At 44.3% G+C, this 21,075-nt stretch overlaps 1 protein-coding gene across 1 annotated transcript in view; it reads right to left on the minus strand.

Annotated features, from left to right (window-relative positions):
* Positions 1-21,075, minus strand: part of LOC143821052 (uncharacterized) — a 34,636-nt gene that overhangs the window by 13,233 nt on the left and 328 nt on the right. The window contains exons 2-10 of the mRNA XM_077304626.1: positions 19,456-19,545; positions 17,954-18,022; positions 15,312-15,342; positions 14,334-14,393; positions 13,819-13,899; positions 12,045-12,175; positions 8,861-8,974; positions 6,816-6,843; positions 2,132-2,185 (exon numbers count right to left, since the gene is read on the minus strand). Coding sequence (XP_077160741.1) covers positions 2,132-2,185; positions 6,816-6,843; positions 8,861-8,974; positions 12,045-12,175; positions 13,819-13,899; positions 14,334-14,393; positions 15,312-15,342; positions 17,954-18,022; positions 19,456-19,545 — 658 coding nt within the window. The remainder of the gene's footprint in view (positions 1-2,131; positions 2,186-6,815; positions 6,844-8,860; positions 8,975-12,044; positions 12,176-13,818; positions 13,900-14,333; positions 14,394-15,311; positions 15,343-17,953; positions 18,023-19,455; positions 19,546-21,075) is intronic.

Raw genomic sequence — 21,075 nt, forward strand, 5'->3', positions numbered from 1 at the left:
TTCTTCTTTTGCCCTCAATCGCCCCCAGCATTAGGCTCTTCTCCAGGGAGTCCTTCCTTCTCATGAGGTGGCCAAAGTATTTGAGTTTTATCTTCAGGATCTGGCCTTCTAAGGAGCAGGCAGGGCTGATCTCCTCTAGGACTGACCAGTTTGTTCACCTTGCAGTCCAAGGGCTTCCTTATCTTTTGGCTTCCTACTTTAGCATTCCAATCCCCCTATGATGATAAGCACATCATTTTTGGGCATTGCTTCTAGAAGGTGTTGTTGGGCTTCATAGAACTGGTCAACGTCATCCTCTTCAGCAGCAGTGGTTGGGGCATAGACCTGGATTACTGTGATGTTGAATGGTTTGCCTTGGATTCGAACTGAGATCGTTCTGTCATTTTGGGGATTGTATCCCAAGACTGCTTTTCCTACTCTCTTATTGGTTATGAAGGCTTTCCATTTCTTCTGCGAGATTCTTGTCCACAGTAGTATACCTGATGGTCATCTGAATTAAATTCACCCATTCCTGTCCATTTGAGTTCACTAAAATGTCGATGTTCAGTCTTGTCATCTCTTGTTTAACCACGTCCAGCTTGCCTTGATTCATGGATCTGATGTTCCAGGTTCCTATGGAATAAAAATCTTTACAGCATCGGACTGTCTTTTCTCTACCAGTTACTTCCACAACTGAGCATCCTTTCAGCTTTGGCCTAGTCGCTTCATTCATTCTGGCGCTACTCGTACTAGCCGTCTGCTCATCCCCAGTAGCATACTGGACACCTTCCGACCTGTGGGTCTCATCTTCTGGCGTCATATCGTTTTGCCTTTTGAACTTGTCCATTGGGTTTTCATGGCAAAGATACTGGAGTGGTTTGCCATTTCCTTCTCCAGTGGATCACCTTTTCTCTGAGCTCTTAGCTATGATCTGTCCGTCTTGGGTGGCCCTGCACGGCATAGCTCATAGCTTCACTGAACTACGCAAGCCCCCTTGCCATGGCAAGGCAGCAATCCTTGAAGGAAGCCAAATATTTTAGTTAAGGATATAAATATGAAGCCTTCTTTCAACGAAGGCCAACATATTTAGACAGGCAACTTGGATGGCAATCATAAATCAAAGGGCAGCAATGCTTGCTGTGCCCATTCAAGCCCTGACTTCAAGCCAGGAAGAATTGGGAGGTCCAAGCCATTTAAAGACACGCTTACATGAAACTCTCTAGGGCAGCCTTTTTCAGCCTTTTGACCACAGAGTAGCCCTTGAAATATTCTTCAGGCTTCAAGTAACCCCAGAAGTGTTGCCAGCTGGCCATACCTTCCTGCCATGCCCCGGAAGTCATATGCCTATAGCATGCATGGCATCGCTAATACAGTTCGTTTCTAGGCTCTGATAGGCTGACAATCATTTGGACTTGAATGAGGGCCAGATCACAAGGACTGGTTCAGAGATCTGGAGGAAAGGCAGGACTTTTAAGGATGACTTCCACATACCCCCAAAATATGAAAGAAGTAGGACTCGAGATTGTTTTATCTAGTTCAGGGGCGGCCAAATTGTGGCTCTCCAAATGTCCATGGGCTACAATTACCATGAGCCCGTGCCAACTGACCACGCTGACAGGGGCTCATGGTAATTGTAGTCCATGAACATTTGGTGAGTCACAGTTTTTCTACCCTAGGTCTAGTACAGAGAGGGCCCATGAAGAATATCCCACTGCAACAAACTCAAATGTATGTATTCAGAGAATTCATGGTAAATCAAGCACCTCTGCTTGTTTAAAGTTTTCTTTTAATCTTGATTTCAAAGGCACATGAAACACACACACACACCACACAAACACAATTACTTCCCTATGTATTTCCTTCTCAGTCTAATTATGCATTTGATAACTACCAGCGTTAGTCTATTAAAGCACCCTAGGTCTATTTATAGAGAGCTTTTTTAGCAATGCTTATTAAATATAAATGCTTGCTAATCATTTGAGTTCACAACTTATAAGCCATCAAAGTTCCTGGTTTATACTGAACAAGAGTCCGCCAGTTCTTCCAAGGGATGTTACAGATCTGATCAAATGGGGCTACTAGCATCTCAAGTACAGGAGATGAAATGGATCCAAGAGCTTTAAGCCTTTATTCATTCACTCTAACAGCTCACCTTCTGTAAATGAAGTGAAGAGAGAGTCTGAAAGCTGTATTGAAAATACGTCTTCTGCAAAACAAAAAAGGACATTAAAGTTTAAGTTAGAGTAAAAAATACTCCTGTGAAAACAAGGTTGCACTTACCTGTAACTGTTGTTCATCGAGTGGTGTTCTGTGGAATCGCAGGCCTGCTACTGAGAAAAGACTAGCTAGTTTATAGCAAAAAAACTCCCCCAAGAGTGCTAGCCCCTCCCCTCAGAGTGACTTTCCCGCCCAAAGTCAATGATGTGGGAGGAGTTAGCACTCTCCCCTCAGTCCTTCCCCTTGCCGATTAGCGGAACGATCAGTACTCAACAACCCAGCGGGGATGAGGGGAAGGTTGAGTGACTGCACAGAATACCACTCAATGAACAACAGTGACAGGTAAGTGGAACCGTGTCTTCATCTTCGTGGGTTCTGTGCAATCCCACATGGGAGATTAGCACGATCACTCACCAGTGGAGTTGGGGTGGGCTACTCACGGAGTATTGACCGCTGTTTTCCCCACCGCTGTGTCCTTTCCCAAATCCACATCTTTAAACTGCCTGCGGCGCAAAGTGCCGCACCGCACTGCGGACTTAATAATCCAGTAAGGGATGTCTGGGAGGAGTTAGGGCGGGCTCTGTCCGGGATAAAAACTCATAGGGGCCAATCAGGAGCCGCAAAGCTAAAAAGATTTTCTCCTTCAAATGAGAGATACTCCACAGCTGACTTAATGTCAGAAGACAGGGTGGAACTCGTTAGCCAGGAGTGTCTGCACATCATAGAATCATAGAGTTGGAAGGGGCCATACAGGCCATCTAGTCCAACCTTTGCTTTAAGACTGCCAGTGAGGGGGAGCTCACCACCTCCTTAGAGTTTGTCCATCCACACCCAACAGTGGGCCTATTGCCTCCTTTACTTTACGTTTGCTCCTCACATAACTGAAAAATCTTTTCTTGTTACAATGGGCTTCCCTGGCCAATCTTAGCTCACTCTCAGCTTTGGCCTTTCTGATGATTGATCTACAGTGCCTAGTAACCTGTAGGTACTCTTCTTTAGAGCTTTGTCCTTCCCTCCATTTCCTGAACATTTTCCTTTTCTTTCTTAGTTCCTCTTGAAGTTCTCTGTTCATCCAAATAGGCTTCTTAGAGCTCCTGCAGTGTTTTCATCTTTCTGGGATAGTCATTGATTGAGCATGCAATAGCTCTTGTTTGAGTAGTGCCCACCCGTCACATGCTCCCTTCCCTTCCAGCATTCTCGTCCATGGTATGACACTCATCATGTCTCTGAGTTTATTAAAGTTTGCCCTACGAAAATCCAGCATCTGCCTCTGGCTACAAGCTTCCTTGGCACCCCATCTCAAAAGGAATTCTATGAGGACATGGTCACTTCCCCCTAGGGTCCCCACCTCCTTCACCTCATCCACCAATTCTTGCCTGTTGGTCAGTATTAAGTCCAGTATGGCTGAATCTCTTGTGGGTTCATCTACCATTTGATAAATGAACTTGTCAGCCAGGCAGGTCAGAAAGTTGCATGACTGAGGACGCTTCGCAGAGTTTGTTTCCCAGCACACATCTGGGAAATTCCAGTCACCCATGATGACAAGGTCCTGCCGCTTGGATATTTTCTCAAGCTGCTCACAAAGTGCAGCATCCACATCCTCTCGTTGGTCAGGCGGTCGGTAGCAGACACCAACCACCCCTCGCTTATTTTCACCTCGCTTATTTTCACCCAGATGCTTTCCACTGTAGATATGCTCTCCTTCACTAGCATTTCCTGACAGGTAAGCCCTTTCCTCACATACAGTGCCACTCCTCCATCTCTTCGATCTATTCTGTTTTTTCTGAACAGTTCATATCCATCCACCATTACATTCCAGTCATGAGAATCATTCCACCAAGTTTCTGTGATGCCTACTACATTATACCTTTCCATCAGCATGAGAAGTTCTACCTTCTTATTGCCCATGCTTCGGGCATTAGTATAAAGACATCTGAATCCTTTTACTTTTGGTTCCCTATGAGCTGGCCTTGCCAGTTGGGTTGCCTCCGATCGTTTTCCTTCCATACACTCCCTATGTTGATCGTCTCCTTCCCCTTGTGGCTTTAGTTTAAAGCTCTCCTGATGAATCTCCCCAGGTTCCTGCCAAACACATTCTTCCCCAGCTTCGATAAGTGCAGTCCATCAGGTGCTAGTAGGCCTTCCTCAAGAAAGCCTATCCCATGGTCCCAGAAACCAAATCTCTCCTGCCGGCACCAACTACGCAGCCAGTGATTCACCTCCATTATCTTCCTCTCCCAACGCATTCCTCTTCCCTTGACAGGCAAGATTGAAGAGAATACCACTTGTGCCTCCATTTGCTTGAGCTTCCTCCCCAGATTTTGATAGTCTTTTTTAAGAGGAGTGATGGTATTCAGGGACATCTTTAATTTTCGCCCCTGGAAAGCAACACACCTCTCGGGTTAGGGGGTCGGGCCCAGCCACATGGCGATCCATTCCTCTTAGCAGGGAGTCCCCAATTACCAGTGCTCTCCTTTTTGGTGACGGCGAAGATGATTATGATGCTCCTCGTTGTTGACTGATTGTCTCGTCGACTACTGACTTGCTGACACTGGCTGCAATGGCGACAGCATACGATGTCGATGGGGTCGCAGGTCTATGGCAACTGCAGGTAAGTCTCTCATCGACGCCTGGAGATCTTTTACCCTTTGGAACAAGCCGGAACAAGCATCGGTACCCACAGCTCCGTTGAAGATTCTGACGACAAGACGATGTCTCTTAGACCAGACAGGTCTGTCATCATCTGACTCCGACTGCAAACGCTGCCTTGATAAAGTCAGCGGTGGACGCTGAATTGAGCACGAAGCCGTAACCCCGTCGTCGACAGCTGCCTCCAAGCGTCCACGTCGGCCAATAGATGGCTATACTGATAGTATTCAAGACGAGGATCCTGGCCTCAATCTCTGTTCCGAACCCGAGTGAGGGTTCACAGCCTCGTCAACAACGAGTGGCTCGGCCATCGACGTCGACTCAGTCATCACCGGCAATTCAATCTGAGAGCAACTAGCCGCCGAAGGAGTCAGTTCACGGCTTCTCGAACATCCTCTCGATGCCGACCTTGGCGGCGAAGGCGAGAGCGAAATTACCCTTCTAGTTTTTTTCAATGTAGAAGTAGCTGAAGGGGAATGACCCCTGTCTGGAACCACTGCCCTTTTCTTTTTCTTGGGCGGTTCAGAGATGGCCCTCTGTTGGCTCAGCGGCCTACTTGGAGTCTCAGAAGTGGAAGGGCCAGCTACTTCTACAGGCTTTAGAGATTTTTCCCAGAGAGCGGCCTTTAATCTCCTTGCTCTGTCATCTCTAGTTTTTGCTGTGAATTTCTTGAATGTGAGGCAATTGGATGTAGAGTGTCCCTCACCCAAACGTAACAGACATGACAAATGGTTGTCTGTTTGTGCCATCTTGGCACTACACTCTACACACTTTTTGAAGAGTGCCAGAAAAAACAGTAAATATTCCTTACTAGTAGAAATTTCTCCTCAGAAGAAGCTGTGAGGGAAAACACAGAGCTAGCTGACTAGTGTCCTTCTCCTGCAGTGGCAAGAAAAGGGCATCACGTGACTTTGGGTGGGAAAGTCACTCTGGGGCTAGCACTCCTGGGATAATTTTTTTGCTATAAACTGGCTAGTCTTTTCTCCGTAGCAGGCCTGCGATTCTGAAGAACCGCATGTGTGACTGAACAGAACCCACGAAGATGAACAAAAAACATCTTAGCATTTCCACAAAAGATGATGGGGGAGTGGAGTTGGTGTTGAAATTCATCCAAAACTTAATTAAATCATACCCAATGTCTGAAACTTTAACAAATTTTGCAATCATTTTCTCCATGATCAAGAGAATCAATTGAACTCCTTCCACATTTATCTCTAGATCAGTGGTCCCCAACCCCCGTTCTGGAGACCGGTACCGGACCATAGATTAGTCGGTATTGGGCCGCAGCTCCTCCTCATCCTCCTCCCTAGATGCTGCCTCAGGGGCTGCCCTGGCACTCTGCCGCCGGCTCACCTTTGGTGCTCTCCAGCGGCCACCGTGGCTGGGGCTCCCCCTCAGCATGGCACTTTGCAGCTGCTGCTGGCAGCGACCCCCAGTGGCCAGCGGTATCTCAGGGGTGCCAGCAGGAAAGCAAGTGGAGCAGGGGCTCAGGTGGCGGCAACGTCCCTCCGCAAAAGACACCCCCCCCCCGGGCCTCAGTAAAATTGTCAAGTGTTGACCGGTCCCCAGTGATAACAAGGTTGGGGACCACTGCTCTAGATGACATCAGGCTGTGATTTTAGGTCAGCAAGCTACACTGGAAAGGTGCTACTCAAGGCACAGCCTTCCTAGTAGACATGTTTACATTAGGTAGGCATAATGGTACGACCACAAGAAGTTATTTCCACACATAGCCAGAGTGATGTAGCATTCAGTGTGTCAGACTAAGAAACCCAGCTGTCTTCACAGGATAACTCTCACACCGAGCCTAACCTAAGTCACGGGGCTGTAGTTGTGAGGACTGTAATAAGAGGACAATGCCATTAACCGCTTTGGGTCTCCACTGGAGAAAAAAGCAGGAAACCATGATGAGAACATACCTAAGAACATACCTAATGCTAGAATTTACACAGTAGGCTGCACCAACTTACCCTTTAGAATAGGAAGATCCATTGTGCTCTAAAGGGGATAAAAAGACATTTTAATCAGTATATATTATTGATAAAATATAATTGGTCATGTCCTGCAGAAATATAATTTAGAAGTCAAAACACCAAACGTCAATTCATAACCCGACTGTTAAATTACTAATGAGCAATAGGCTTATAACAGCGAAAAGAAAGTACTTTCTCACCCAAAGAGTAATTAAATGGTGGCGTTCCCTGCTGTAGAAAGTGGTGGAAGCAACAAGCAGCTTCAAGAGAGAACTGGAAAACGATATGGCACCGAGGTCCATCAGTATAAAGGGCACACTGCCAGGACAGTGATGCTCTATATTTTTTGGTGCTTGGAGAGGCCACCGTGGGAGGGCTTCTGGACTTCTAGCCCTGCTGGTGGACTTCCTGGTGACACCTGGGTTTAGGTCACTGGGTGACACAAAGTGTTGGACTCGATGGACCACTTGCCAGATCCAACATGATTTCTCCTGTGTTCTTATGAGCACACTGTACAAGATACCATTTTAAGCAGCTGCAAGTGATCTGCTTGCCATAAATATCTTCTTTAATAAAAGATAAGATACAAGGAATCTGAGAAGCAAAACAGGAAGTACCTCCTATCACACGTTTGGAATTCTCATGGTTTCTGCAGACAGCTGTCATATTCCCTGACCACCCCCCCCCCCCTCAATGCCAATTCTGTTAGTTCATTTAAATGACCAACATAATGCTTACCTCTGGGCGACCTGTCAGCTCCACCCTAGAAACTACCAGTTACAGCTGACATTCACAAATTGATTTCCATCTTCTATATCCTCTTCCCTCCCCTTATGTGTCTAGTTCCTTAGGTCGTAAGCCTGAGAGCAGAGCCCATACATTATTTATTTCGAGAATGTTCTTGAAAACAAAGAGCAAACTTATCATGCAACAGGACAGAGTTAGATGAACCAGTGGTTAAAAGATTAGATAACACTGAAAAAAACATCAAAAATGTTCAGTAGATGAACAATCTGTTCCATCCACCATAGGGGAAGAGTTCCTACATTTAATGGAATGTCAGTAGATCTTGGGAGATTAAAGGTAAAGGTATCCCCTGTGCAAGCACTGGGTCATGTCTTGACTCTTGGAGTGACGCCCTCTAGCGTTTTCATGGCAGACTCAATACGGGGTGGTTTGCCAGTGCCTTCCCCAGTCATTACCGTTTACCCCCCAGCAAGCTGGGTACTCATTTTACCGACTTCGGAAGGATGGAAGGCTGAGTCGACCTTCAGCCGGCTGCTGGGATTGAACTCCTAGCCTCATGGGCAGAGCTTTCAGACCGCATGCCTGCTGATTTTACCACTCTGCGCCACAAGAGGCTCATGATTAAACATCCCACCAAAAGAGGCCTTGGGGACAAAACAGTCTTCTTTGGCTAAAGATGGAACAGACAAACATCCTAACACTATTTCACTACTTTATCTTGCTCCCTTATATATTTGGGAAACAGACTCCTGGGAGGAGACTGTCCAGGGCCCTGTCCATCCAGGTCCACCCTGATTGGCCCTCCCCCTCCAGCTCCCACCCTCCCTCCTTGCCTGCTAGAAATCTTGTGGCTGCAGCCTCCAATGTTGCTCACGAGGAGAGAAGCAGCAACAGAGCTTTGCGGCCCGCAGGGACACACCTGTTGGGAGGGAACTGGGGGGGGGGACTCCCTTTAGCCTGGAAGCACTCTCGCCGTGATGAGAGCACTTGCCAGGCCAAAGGTAGCCTTTTGTGGCAGTGCCGCCGCTGGGAGGGGGGGGGAGCTTCCGACTCCCTTTAGCCTGGGAAGTGCTCTCGCTGTGGCGAGAGCACTTGCCAGGCCATAGGAAGCCTCCTGCGGCAGCACCGCCGGGGTGGGCGTTCTACTCTCTTTAGCCTGCTCTGCGGGCCAAAGGGAGCCGTAGCCACCCTCTCACGCCCACCTGCCTGCTGCCCTTTCAAAGCCCATTTTTAAAATGGGCTTTGATACTGGTGCAAATATATTTTACAAAGCAAGAAGTAGTATGGTTTATTACCCTTATTGGCTGTCTTCCTTCTTCTTGTTCAACTTTTGCAGCAATCTCTTTAAGTCTTAAATTCAGTTTGGAACCTCGGCCTTTCACATCTGCTAGATCAGGGCGATGTTTTTTCTGGGAACAAAAAACAAGAGGCTCATGCGCGGATCATAATCCACCGCAAAATGAATTATCCATAAGAAGAATTGGAATGAAAAGGTGGAGGATGAGTGATTTTCTACTAGAAGGTCCAAAGATACACCAAATCTGTGAGACTAATTTGCAAGAGTTCTTTCAACTAAACACCACACCAGATATCTCCTTAGCTACAGTGTGGGACTCAAGTAAAGCATTCATAAGGGGCATAATTATGCGACAAAACACAATGACAAGTTTTCCAAATTGGAAAACTTAAAAAAAATTATTTAAAAAAACCCATAGAGAGTATTCAGGCTTAAATTGAAGAAAGTAGGGGAAAGGACTAGGCCACTCAGGTATGAACTAAATCATACCCCCGACGAATATACAGTAGAGGTGACAAATAGATTTAAGGAATTAGATCTGATAGACAGAGTGCCTGAAGAACTATGGGCGGATGTTCGCAACATTGTACAAGAGGTAGCAACTAAAACCATCCGAAAGAAAAAGAAATGCAAGAAATCGAAATGGCTGTCTGAGGAAGCTTTACAAAGAGCTAAGGAGAGAAGGGAAGTGAAAGGCAAGGGAGAAAGAGAAAAATACACCCAAATGAATGCAGAATTCCAGAGAAAAGCTAGAAGAGATAAGAATGCCTTCTTAAATGAACAGTGCAAACAAATAGAAGAAAACAATAGAATGGGGAGGACCAGAGATCTTTTCAAGAAAATTGGAGATATGAAGAGAACGTTTCATGCAAAGATGGGTATGATAAGGGACCAAAATTGTAGGGACCTCACAGAAGCAGAAGAGATTTAAAAAGGTGGCAAAATTATACAGAAGAACTATACAAGAGCGAGCTTAACGTCCCTGATAACCACAATGGGGTAGTTACTGACCTGGAGCCAGACATCCTGGAATGTGAAGTCAAATGGGCCTTAGGAAGTCTGAGCAACAATAAAGCTAGTGGTGGTGACAGCATTCCAGTTGAACTATTCAAAATCTTAAAAGACGACGCAGTAAAAGTGCTACGCTCAATATGCCAGCAAATTTGGAAAACTCAACAATGGCCACAGGATTGGAAAAGGTCAGTTTACATTCCAATCCCAAGAGCTTGTTGATGCGGGTGAAGGAGGAGAGTGCAAAAGTTGGCTTGAAACTCAACATCAAGAAAACGAAGATCATGGCATCCGGCCCTCTCAATTCCTGGCAAATAGATGGGGAAGAAATGGAGATAGTGACAGATTTTAGTTTCCTGGGCTCCAAGATCACTGAAGATGGGGACTGCAGCAAAGAAATTAAAAGTCAAGCTCCTGGGGAGGAAAGCTATGGCAAATCTAGACAGCATCCTAAAAAGCAGAGATATCACCCTGCCAACAAAAGTGCATTTAGTCAAGGCTATGGTATTCCCAGTTGCAATGTATGGCTGCGAAAGTTGGACCATAAGGAAGGCCGAGCGTCAAAGAATTGAGGCTTTTGAACTCTGGTGCTGGAGAAGACTCTTGCGAGAAGACTCTGGTACTGGAGAAGACTGCAAGGCGAACAAACCGATCAGTCCTAGAGGGGATCAGCCCTTCCTGCTCCTTAGAAGGCCAGATCCTGAAGATGAAACTCAAATACTTTGGCCACCTCATGAGAAGGAAGGACTCCCTGAAGAAGAGCCTAATGCTGGGAGCGATTGAGGGCAAAAGAAGAAGGGGACGACAGAGAATGAGGTGGCTGGATGGAGCCACTGAAGCAGTAGGTGCAAACTTAAATGGACTCCGGGGAATGGTAGAGGACAGGAAGGCCTGGAGGATCATTGTCCATGGGGTCACGATGGGTCGGACACGACTTCGCACCTAACAACAACAACATAGAGACTAGAATAGCTTGTTCCAAGTACTGTAACTTCATTCAAGGAAAAATCTCATATTGGCAACATATTGATTGATTTAGACCATGTACTCACTAGTCTATAAAATAACCTCCAAGTGGCTTGCAGCAAAATCAATAAAACAATCAACATATATTTTGTTGTTGTTGTTGTTAGGTGCATAGTCAGGGCTGATCCATCGCGAACCCATGGACAATGATCCAACATACATTTAAATTACTTTAAAAACATCAATAAAACAGCAAAGTAAAATACAAACCCCTATACAATTGTGTTTCTCCCAACAGCTCCCCCTTTCTATTGTTTGGTACATTCTGCTTCTTCCATTCCTGGGTTTTCCCTGCTACTGCCCAAGCATTATGGGATGGACTTCCAGGGTTAGTTCACAATAGACTAGTTAACTTTTTGTCTCTAAACCCATCCTTTTCCATCAAGTTTTTTCTTGTGCTAAGCTGGCCTTGACTGATTGTGTTTTGGCCGACATAGAATCATAGAGTTGGAAGGGGCCACACAGGACATCTGGTCCAACCCCCTGCTCAACGCAGGATCAGCCCAGAGCATCCTAAAGCAATTAATGTGTTGGAGTTTACATTATGCTTTTTACTATGCTTTTAAAGTATATTCCAAAATTTCCACATCATTTTTTGTAAGCTGCCTTAAGTTAATTGGGAAATGCAAGATATAAATACTGGAAACAAAAATTAAAAATATAGGATTCTAGCCAGCAAACCACCACTTGAAGAAGATTCGTAGAATGTGGTTCCCCTCCCCACAGTGAATTACACTCCTAGTCCCTGGGGTCAAATAAAATTCAAAACAGGACAGGGAAAAGTGGGAAGAGGGAATCAGCAAAAGTAACACTCTGCCTTCCCATTGTTGGAGGGACAACAGTTGGATACAGCCCACAGAAAACGACTTATAAAATAGCTCTGGCAAGAAAACAATTTAAAATAGTTTTGGAAAGCATGCTCCAAATTTATAAACTGCATTAATGAAAAATGTTGGACTATTACAAAGTTTGTAACAGGCAGCTAAATCTCGAAGTTGAAGATGAGAGCATAACTGAAATGCCATCACTGAAAAACCCTGCCTCTGGTTGGTCCTTCAAACATTCTGAACTTTCCTGTATAATATAACAAGTCAAGGTACACTAGGAAAATTAATGCTCCAAACATACAATATGTCCATGCTTACCAAATATGCAATTCTGTGTTTAATACCCAACACGTGCATGAACATGTTTGTTAGTCCTGCTTGACATATGCAGAGGTTACATTCATAAATTGGGTTTTCTTTTGACCGATATTCAATTATATATTGGAGACCTGTGTTTTAAGAAAGAAATATTGTGAAATAATGTAATTTACTGAAATACTGTAATTTAAATTATTACCCCCACTGCCCACACTTTCTTGCCCTGACTTGGATGGCCACCAGGAAGCTCAGTCTCATAAAATCTTGGAAGCTAAGCAGGGTCAGACCTGGCTAGTACTTGGATGGGAGACCTCCAAGGAACAGTTAAGTCTGGTACACAGAGGTGAGTAATGGCAAATTACTTCTGAAATTCTTATGCCTTAAAAACCATACAGGGCTGCTACAAGTCAAATGTGACTTTATAGCACATATCACATTTACCTGCCAAAACACTTTTAATCTTATGCAGGTAGGATGGCAAATTGCTCTAATGAAGAACTGAAACAGACTGACAGCCTTTTACAGCTTCCTTCTGTTTATTGGCACAAGGTGTCTGATACTCTTCAGCCGACCTATCAGGTGTTAAACGGATAAGAGGATGGGAAGAGCAGGCTTTCTCACAGAAACTCAATAGCAGTCAGATCAGGGATACCGTTTGGGAGGAGAGGAATCAGGACAGTCCAATCAAGGTGGTCCAAAAATCTCACCTAGTTCCTGGCCCCCTTCTGGTGGACTGCGAGTATGCAATAGACCAGGGTTTCTCAACCCTGGGGGGGTTTCTGATGCCCCTGGAAGGGTTACCCAAAGGGGTGGGAGACAGACATGCTTCTGGGGCTTCTCGATGCCTGAATAATGTTTCAGAGGTTTCTCAATGGCAAAAAAGCTGAGAAAGGCTGCTATACATGGTCATGTCATCCCACTCCTCCCAAAATGGCCAGTGATGGGCTTGGAGGGGGTAGGAAGGAGAGGGGCCCCAGCTTTGCTTTCAACCATATTATGTATGATTGCGCCACTTCTGGGGTTTCTCAAAACCTAAAGAATGTTTCAGGTGTTTCTCAATGGTAAAAGATTGAGAAAGGCTGCTCTAGACTGACTGACCGTCTCTCCCCAAGCCAAGGAAACTGCTGCACCAAGAAACCCACCATGTTCGGCATAAGGGTCCTAGCTTAGTCTTCTCCCTCCTACGCCAGTACGCTTTGTGCAGAAAATGTATATGCAAAAGGAGCATCCTATCACTTGAGACAGCCTACTCTAGGCACAGTCTCCCCAGCCCTTGGAGAACAAGGCCTCAGACCGGATGAACATCAAGGCATTCCAAAGTACTAGCCGACCACCCCATCAACACATTTAAACCATAAATACCCAAACAGAAATATCAGTGTTAATACTGCAGCACATGTGTCGTTCCCGAAGCACCCTGCCTAGACACATTCATAAGTGGCCTTTGCCCATAGACAGAGCAACCCTAAACAGAGTTGCATTAGGGTTTTCATATTCTGAAAAGCAGAACAGACACATTTCCCGAATGATTACTTCACATGGGTGATCATGATGACAAATACTCCTACGTTAAGAAGCTGTGCTGATTGCTGCTAAAAAGGCATATTCCTAACCTGCCAACCGAAAAAGAGGACTGCCCTGTTGCTTGAGGGGAAGCCTCACTGATTTCAGCAGGGCTGGCTCTTAAGTGAGCATAGCTAGGATTGGGCTGCTAACCTGCTCTGTATCAAGGCCTTTAAAAGTTCTTCCTCTTTAACTAAAGATCAGAACTCACCAAGGGCAGGTTCACTATCTTTGCATGAGTTGAGCTGTTCTTCCAAAGTTCTTCCTAGAGATTTTTCAGGCTCAGTGTGAACTGTAAAGGAACCATTTTTATGTATGATAAACATTTCATATATACAACCTGTATGTAATCAAATGCAAGAATAGGATTTTTTTCTCCAGGTATGCCATATTACGTTCTATACAGTTGCAGTTTATTTTGTACATATAGCATTGTGGAGGATGAGTGGATTTGGAAATCCACATTAAACATGGGGTTGTCCGCCTCTGGAGTGAATATGATTCACTCCTGTCAATGAAGACAGCCACTCATTAAATATGTCCACACTGCTGTGGTACCCTGGCAGAGAGGCCTTGGCACTCCTCCTGCCTACAGAGCCTCTTGAGAGCTTGTTGAGAGTCTGGTGTTCAGCCTCTTCCTCTTCTTGATGGAACGCTGTTGTTTACCAATATGTTTCCAAGCGTATCTTGAGTAACACGAAACCCTTAGTGCAGAAAGATACTCACCAAAATCCGGAAGGCTTTCTGGTACTCTGACTGCTTCCCCTGAAGCACTCAGAGGCTTAACTGCAAAAGAAAGTACATATATATATAAAGGAGCTTTCTCTTCACGAGTTGCACATATCCATTCTGAGAATGCATATGAAGTTATACAGATCTATATGGAATCATAGACAATCAATTTAAATCAAGTTATTTTCCAAGTACTACATATACACACACACACACACGAGACAGTGGGCAAAAACTGGCAGGATTTCCAAGGCATCCCGTTTGCACAATGCACCAGCATTCTAGCATGGGTAGTTTAATTCATTCATAATTTATTCTGTAGCCTACAACAAATTATGATTCTCAAGGCAGCTGAAGATGAAAAAGACTCCATAGACCAATCAATTTTATCCATGTGGAATGTACAAGGCCTGGATAGAGAGCCAATTCCATGACTTTCATGGCACACACTCAGAATAAACCATCTTTTCACCACCAGCATTTCAAGCTAGTACGCATCCCAGCACAGAACATAATAGCAGCCTGTTTTCATCTTAAAGCTCAAGGGAAAACTACAAGTTCTTCTGCAGACATTTTATTTCTTTACTAGAAATTAAGCCTGCTTTAGAAGAAAGACAGCAGGCGCTAGAGAATGGGGAGGCAGACTGTAGGCAAAGAAGGAAGAAGAGGAAAGGAGGAATGGGAGGGAGAAAGGAGGGCAAGGGTGGTTGAAAGGATGGATAGAAGGGAGAAAGAAAGGAAGTAAAGGAGAAAGACAGGAAAGCAAGTGAGAGGGAGAGACAGAGAGACAGGAAGGAGATGGAGAAATAGAGGAAGTCAGGAAGTAAGAAGGAAGAAAGGAAGGCAGGCAGAGAGGTAGGTGAAATGGGAGGGGGCAGGGGTGTGTGAAGGGGGGGGAATCTGCATTTGTGGAACCTCTGGCCTAGGCGATAAAAAATTAACATTAAAATGGAGTTGTATTTCAACACTTACCAATGCCGTGAGCTTTCAGAGCTTCTTCCACCTTGATAGGTTTTCAGATTGATGGGGAGAAAAAAGCAAATAACATTTGTATATTATTGAACTTTCACATATACAAATGTATATTTGTACATTGTACAGAAAATAAGGGGAGACACATCAAGATTTAGACTCTAAATAAAGACAAAGATAGTTTCTATCTTTGACATTTCTATCTCATTTATTAGTTTTTGCCATTAGCACGGTTCTGAAGAATCATTAATTCTGAGAAACCAAAGCAGAAACTATATTGTTTCAAACTGCAGCAGCGAAAAGGAAAGTATTCATTTATATTCCTACACCATTCTCTATGGTTTTAGCAAGATGATGTTTCATCGAACCCATTATCTTCTCAAGAACTCTTAGAACTATCAGAAACTGAGAGAGGGACCATGCTAAGATCCATGACAAGCACAGGCCTTTTGCTTGGTTATTTATGGCTGAAGTTACCTATAGACAGCCAATCATGGATGTGAAATAAATATGGGCAGATGGGCTACTAATTACTTTGACAAGGCTACTAACATTTGTAAATTAAGTTTGGTCTAATATGAATACATCAAATGACATTGCATTAACAGGCAGACGACTTCTCTTGTTGAGAGGCAATTTATAAATAGAAATCCATAAGCACCTTTCCTTTAATATCATGGTAAATATTGTTTGCAATACCCCGAAGGGCCAAAACCCGACATTAAAATAGGTGTCAGCCAGTATGTAAGTGAAAATGCACTGTCTGCCCGAAACAGGACACCAGCATGGATGGGAGTTTTCAGAACAAGCCTGGACATACAGTTTATGTCCTGTGGCTCTCCCGATGTCCATGGACTACAATTACCACGAGCCCCAGCCAGCACAGTTTGGCCACCCCTGGGAGATGCATAATTTAGGACAAATACCTTTCTCAGGAATGGGTGACTAATCTCACCACTTCCCCCAATCTCATTTCCCTTGCAACCATCAACCTGAACTAGCAATTGCTAACACCTCTCTCAAATTTAATAGTTCTCCCACCTAGTACTCAAAGGGTTGTCAAGAACCATTTTACACCAATAGCGCATCTGAAGTAAAGCAACCACATCCATTCTGTGTTTCCTGAGAACTCATCAAAGTTTCTTTTGGACCATTATCTAACTCCAGAACATTCATCAAACCATTTTTTTTTGAAGCAAACACATCAGCATAGATTGAGGTAGCATTTTGCCCCGTATCAGGAGGTCTCCTGCCCCAGCCTATGCGTTGTGTGTTCTTGGACCCATACATACACCCCTACTTGTGTGTAGGTCTCCCTTCATTGTCTTCTTCAGGGAGCTACTAGTTGTTTCACTGCTGAATCTGTGGACCTGTTGTGACATTGCTATTAGTAAATATCGCCTTTCCCCAAAGTACTATTTGCCCTTATCTTCTTAGTCAGCCTTGTGTGTTTTAGTGCAGGGGTAGTCAACCTGTGGTCCTCCAGATGTTCATGAACTACAATTCCCATGAGCCCCTGCCAGCAAACACTGTTTTAGTGTGTCTGCTGTACTCCTTTACTGCCCCTTAATGAAAAGTATTTGCAGTTTTAACATCTGAATGGTTATTTTGCATTTCTCTAATGGAAACAATCCCCATCGACATGGGCAGAGAGCCCGAGTTACCCACTTCTCCCTACATCAAAAGCTGAGTTCTCCCAGTAATTAGGAGACCACCTGTTTGTGTAGCAACAGTTCTGACATTAACTTTTGCTTTCTTCCAAGATTGCAGAATAGCTAAGTGGGCACGGGCTTTGAGTGAGGGGAAACCAAGCTCTGCCCTCATCAGGGCTGCAGGGGACCCTTTTGGAAGAGCCAAAAAAAGAAGAAAAAGTTCTGAATGGGCTCCAAGCTGTTGGTTATTTGTTCTTTCCAGCCCCAGGTGTCAATGCCATATAGTAGGTGAGGAATGACCTTGGCTGCAAAGAGCTTTAGAGCTGGGTCAACTAGAAACCCTCCCCTGGTATAATAAAATCTCAGAATGGCTCCAATGATTTTTAGACCAGAGGCCTTTGTAGTTGCAAGGTGGGCATTCCAGTTTAGGGTCTCACTGTAAGTGATTCCAAGATATTTAAATGTACTACACTGTTCTATAGGAATATTGTGTATACTCCAAATAAATGTTTTAGGTCTTTTCCTAAAAACCATAACTTTTGTTTTTGCATAGTTGATGGAGAGGGACTCTTCCTTACAGTAAGTACCCAAGTTGGTAAGTAGCTTTTTCAGACCAATTCTTGTAAGGGGAACCAGGACCATGTCATCTGCATAAAGCAGAATAGAAACCTTTTGCTGACCAAGAGAAGGGGGTACAAATTCTGGGCCTGAACTTTTGATTTCAGATGAGTGAATAAAATCAACAGATGAGTGAATAAAATTAAACAGGATTTTTCCCATTTGGTCATTTTTGAGAAGGCTGGAAAATCTATTCTCAATCTTGTCATGTGTGCTGTGGAGGTGAGGAACAACCCTAATCAGTATTTCTAGACTCTAAATGGTTGAATGTTCCATTTTAAAAATTGTTTTGATCAACCTTTCTGTATTCTATTTCTTCATAAAATCTTTTCTCACAGTGTAATATGGTTTTATAGAGAAACTGATCCTTACCGCTTTGTGTTTGACCCCAAGAAAATGACTCTGCAGGTTTATGGCAGATGCACAATAGATTTTGCAAATCTAGAAGATATTTTAAGAATACAAATGGCACGTGAAACAAGATACATGTTAAAAACATTACATCTTTCAGAAGAACACACAGGCAACAGAAATATCACACATACCACAAACCACCCATGCTTCTTGACATTTTTACAGTAGAGTACTGCTTAACCCCAGCTCAAAACAGAACCAGTTGAGCTAATATGCAAACCAGGGGTCGCCAATGGGGCGCCTGCAGGCAACATGGCAGCTGCCAAAACCTTTTCAGTGCTAAAGTGTTTTTAGTAGTGGACTGGTTGTTGAAGATCCTAGAATTTGTAGAAATCGTTAAACTCACTTTCTTTGATAAAGAGAAAAAACAATCACAAAATGTATTGCTAATTAGAAACCCCTTATTGACTTTCTGCAGGTAAGGGGGAGAAATTAATTGATGACTTCTGATTTTGAAGGAGTGTCTTATAGAGTAGCGATCCCCAACCTGTGGGCCCCGAAGGACGCCTTCTCCCCCCCCCCCCGGCCCTTTACAACACACTTCGGGTGTCATTGTCTCCCATCACTCCCAGATGGGACTATCTCGTTGCAGAGAAACAAGCTCAGGGTTCCCATTGATTTGTCATTGTCATGAGTTAAAATTTCCATGAAAATAAAATGTTCCTTATGTTCATTGTTGGGCGTGTCTGTATCTTATTTTGAAGGGATGTTTAAACATTACCATAGCGATCAGAGAGCGTTAGGGCAGTGGTTGAGAGAAGAGGAGTAAACTACCCCCCCCACCGGGCCTCAGTAAAAGGCGTTGAGTGGTCCCCGGTGATAAAAAGGTTGGGGACCACTGTTATAGAGAACAGAAAAAAATGGAAATGTGTATTAATTTTGTAGCAAATTTAGAGTCAGGAGGTATGCTTTAACTTTGTTTTAATTGATATTTGTTTTGGTTACTGAGAATCTTGAAAGTATTGATGGGAATTTCACAGTACAATGAGAATCACCAGAGACCAGGCAGGAATCTATCAAAAGGCAGATTCTGACAGAAAGCTGTACTGATATATTTATTGTTGTCTGTACCCAGTTTTGTAAAATCTCTTTTTTTGCTTTTTTCTTGAACTTTGTTGAACTTCTATCTTTCTGTATAAAATTTCCAAAAATTTAATTTTTTTCCAAGACCCAGAAAGTTGATTTCCAGGTATAAATTTTTGTGCGTATGCACATGAAAGCTTATAGCCAGAATTAAACTTTGTTGTCTCAAAGGTGCCACTGGACTCAATCTTTGTTCCATTGTACATGTCATTCTTTTCCTCATAACACTTTGTATCGTATTACAGAATTCTAAACCCAGCTCAAAACACTGAGAGGGAGACATGGCTGTTAAATGGCCAGTATAAAAGTGATATTACTATACAATATATACCCTAAAAATAATTCTGAAATCTCTTAACAGGAAGTATGATACTCACATTACAGTAGTAAGGGGTAGGGTTCATGTACTTGTCTCTCATATCATCCATGGTAGCAGATTTGAGAAATGAGAAACCTAAGGGTGATAACTAGGAAAGATACAAGAACAAGTTCAGACCAAAAACACAGTTACCACCGGTTTATAAGAAACATGTTAAAATGCCAATTAGGAGGCAGAAAATAATCCAAAGTTTGGCAGAGGTCACAAATACCTCCCCCCCCTTAAAGTTTTTATACTTGATGTATTTGGATTTTTTATACCGCCCATTCTCTACGGCTCTGGGCGATTTACATGGAAATACATTTACATGGAACATTATAACAATCTATAGCATTATACACTTTTCAAAAGAACATCACAACAATCTATCGGTAACAATTACAATACAACATGAACAACAACAACACTGGGTAGATCAAATTGTACAGTCATGGAAGGGTGTCTGGGGGGGGGGCAGCAGATTTTCCAGATTTTCTCAAACGAATGCCTGGTGGAGGAGCTCCCTTTTGCAGGCCCTGTGGAAGTTCGGGCAGGGCTCTGATCTCCTCAGGGAGCTTGTTTCACCAGGTGGGGGCCAGGACCCAGAAGGCTCTGGCCCTTGTTGAGGTCCCACGCGCTTCTTTGAGGCCAGGGATCCGCAGCCAGTTGGGAGGTATGCCTGTAATATGTAACAATATGCCCAACCTCAGACTGACACCCTGCACACTACACCACACTGGCTCTCAACATTGGGCTCCCGAGATAGAACTGGGATTCTGGTAGACCTTACCCCCCACCTCACCACCCCCCAACCCTTTCCTCCCTTCTGAGCTAGTCTTACCAGATTAAAAACAAAACCTTAGCATTCTCAACCAAATTGCTTGGTGTAGTGGTTAAGAGCGGCAGTTTCTAATCTGGCAAGCCACATTTGATTCCCCACTCCTTCTCTACATACAGGCAGCTGGGTGACCTTGGGATAGCCCTAGTCCTGTTAGAGCTGCTCTCATACTTCTGTTAGAGTTCGCTCAGCCCAGCAACCTCACAGGGCATCTGTTCTGGAGGGAGGAGGGGAAGGCGATTGTAAGCTGCTCTGAGACTCCTTCAGGTAACGAAAAGCGGGGAATAAAAACCAACCACAAGATGGGGGGGGGGGCAAATGGCCATGCGACCCATTAGGCTTGCCAGCCGCCAGGTGGACCAGGAGATCTTCCAGGATTACCCTTTTCTCCACATGAGATAGATCAGTTCCTTTGGAGAAAACGACAGCTTGGAAGGGAGGACTCTATGGCGGGGTCACCTCTCTCCTTGGTATCTAAACTCTTTGGGCTCTTTATTTTTTTAAAAGCTGGTGAAAATATCCTCTTGTGTGGTTGGAAAGTCAGGATAAAGAGCTTAGAGTCTCTCCAGCTTTCTGTGGACTACAATGACCATGAGCCCCTGCCAGGATTTGACGGCTCACAGGTGGCCGAATTGTGGCTCTCCAGACGTCCGTGGACTACAATGACCATGAGCCCCTGCCGGCATCCGACAGCTCAGGGGTGGCCGAATTGTGGCTCTCCAGACGTCCGTGGACTACAATGACCATGAGCCCCAGCAGGCAGTATAGTCACTTTGGTCCCCGGACGTCTGGAGAGCCATT

The sequence above is a fragment of the Paroedura picta genome, chromosome 11 (genome assembly GCF_049243985.1).
Source record: "Paroedura picta isolate Pp20150507F chromosome 11, Ppicta_v3.0, whole genome shotgun sequence".
Taxonomy (NCBI): Eukaryota; Metazoa; Chordata; class Lepidosauria; order Squamata; family Gekkonidae; genus Paroedura; species Paroedura picta.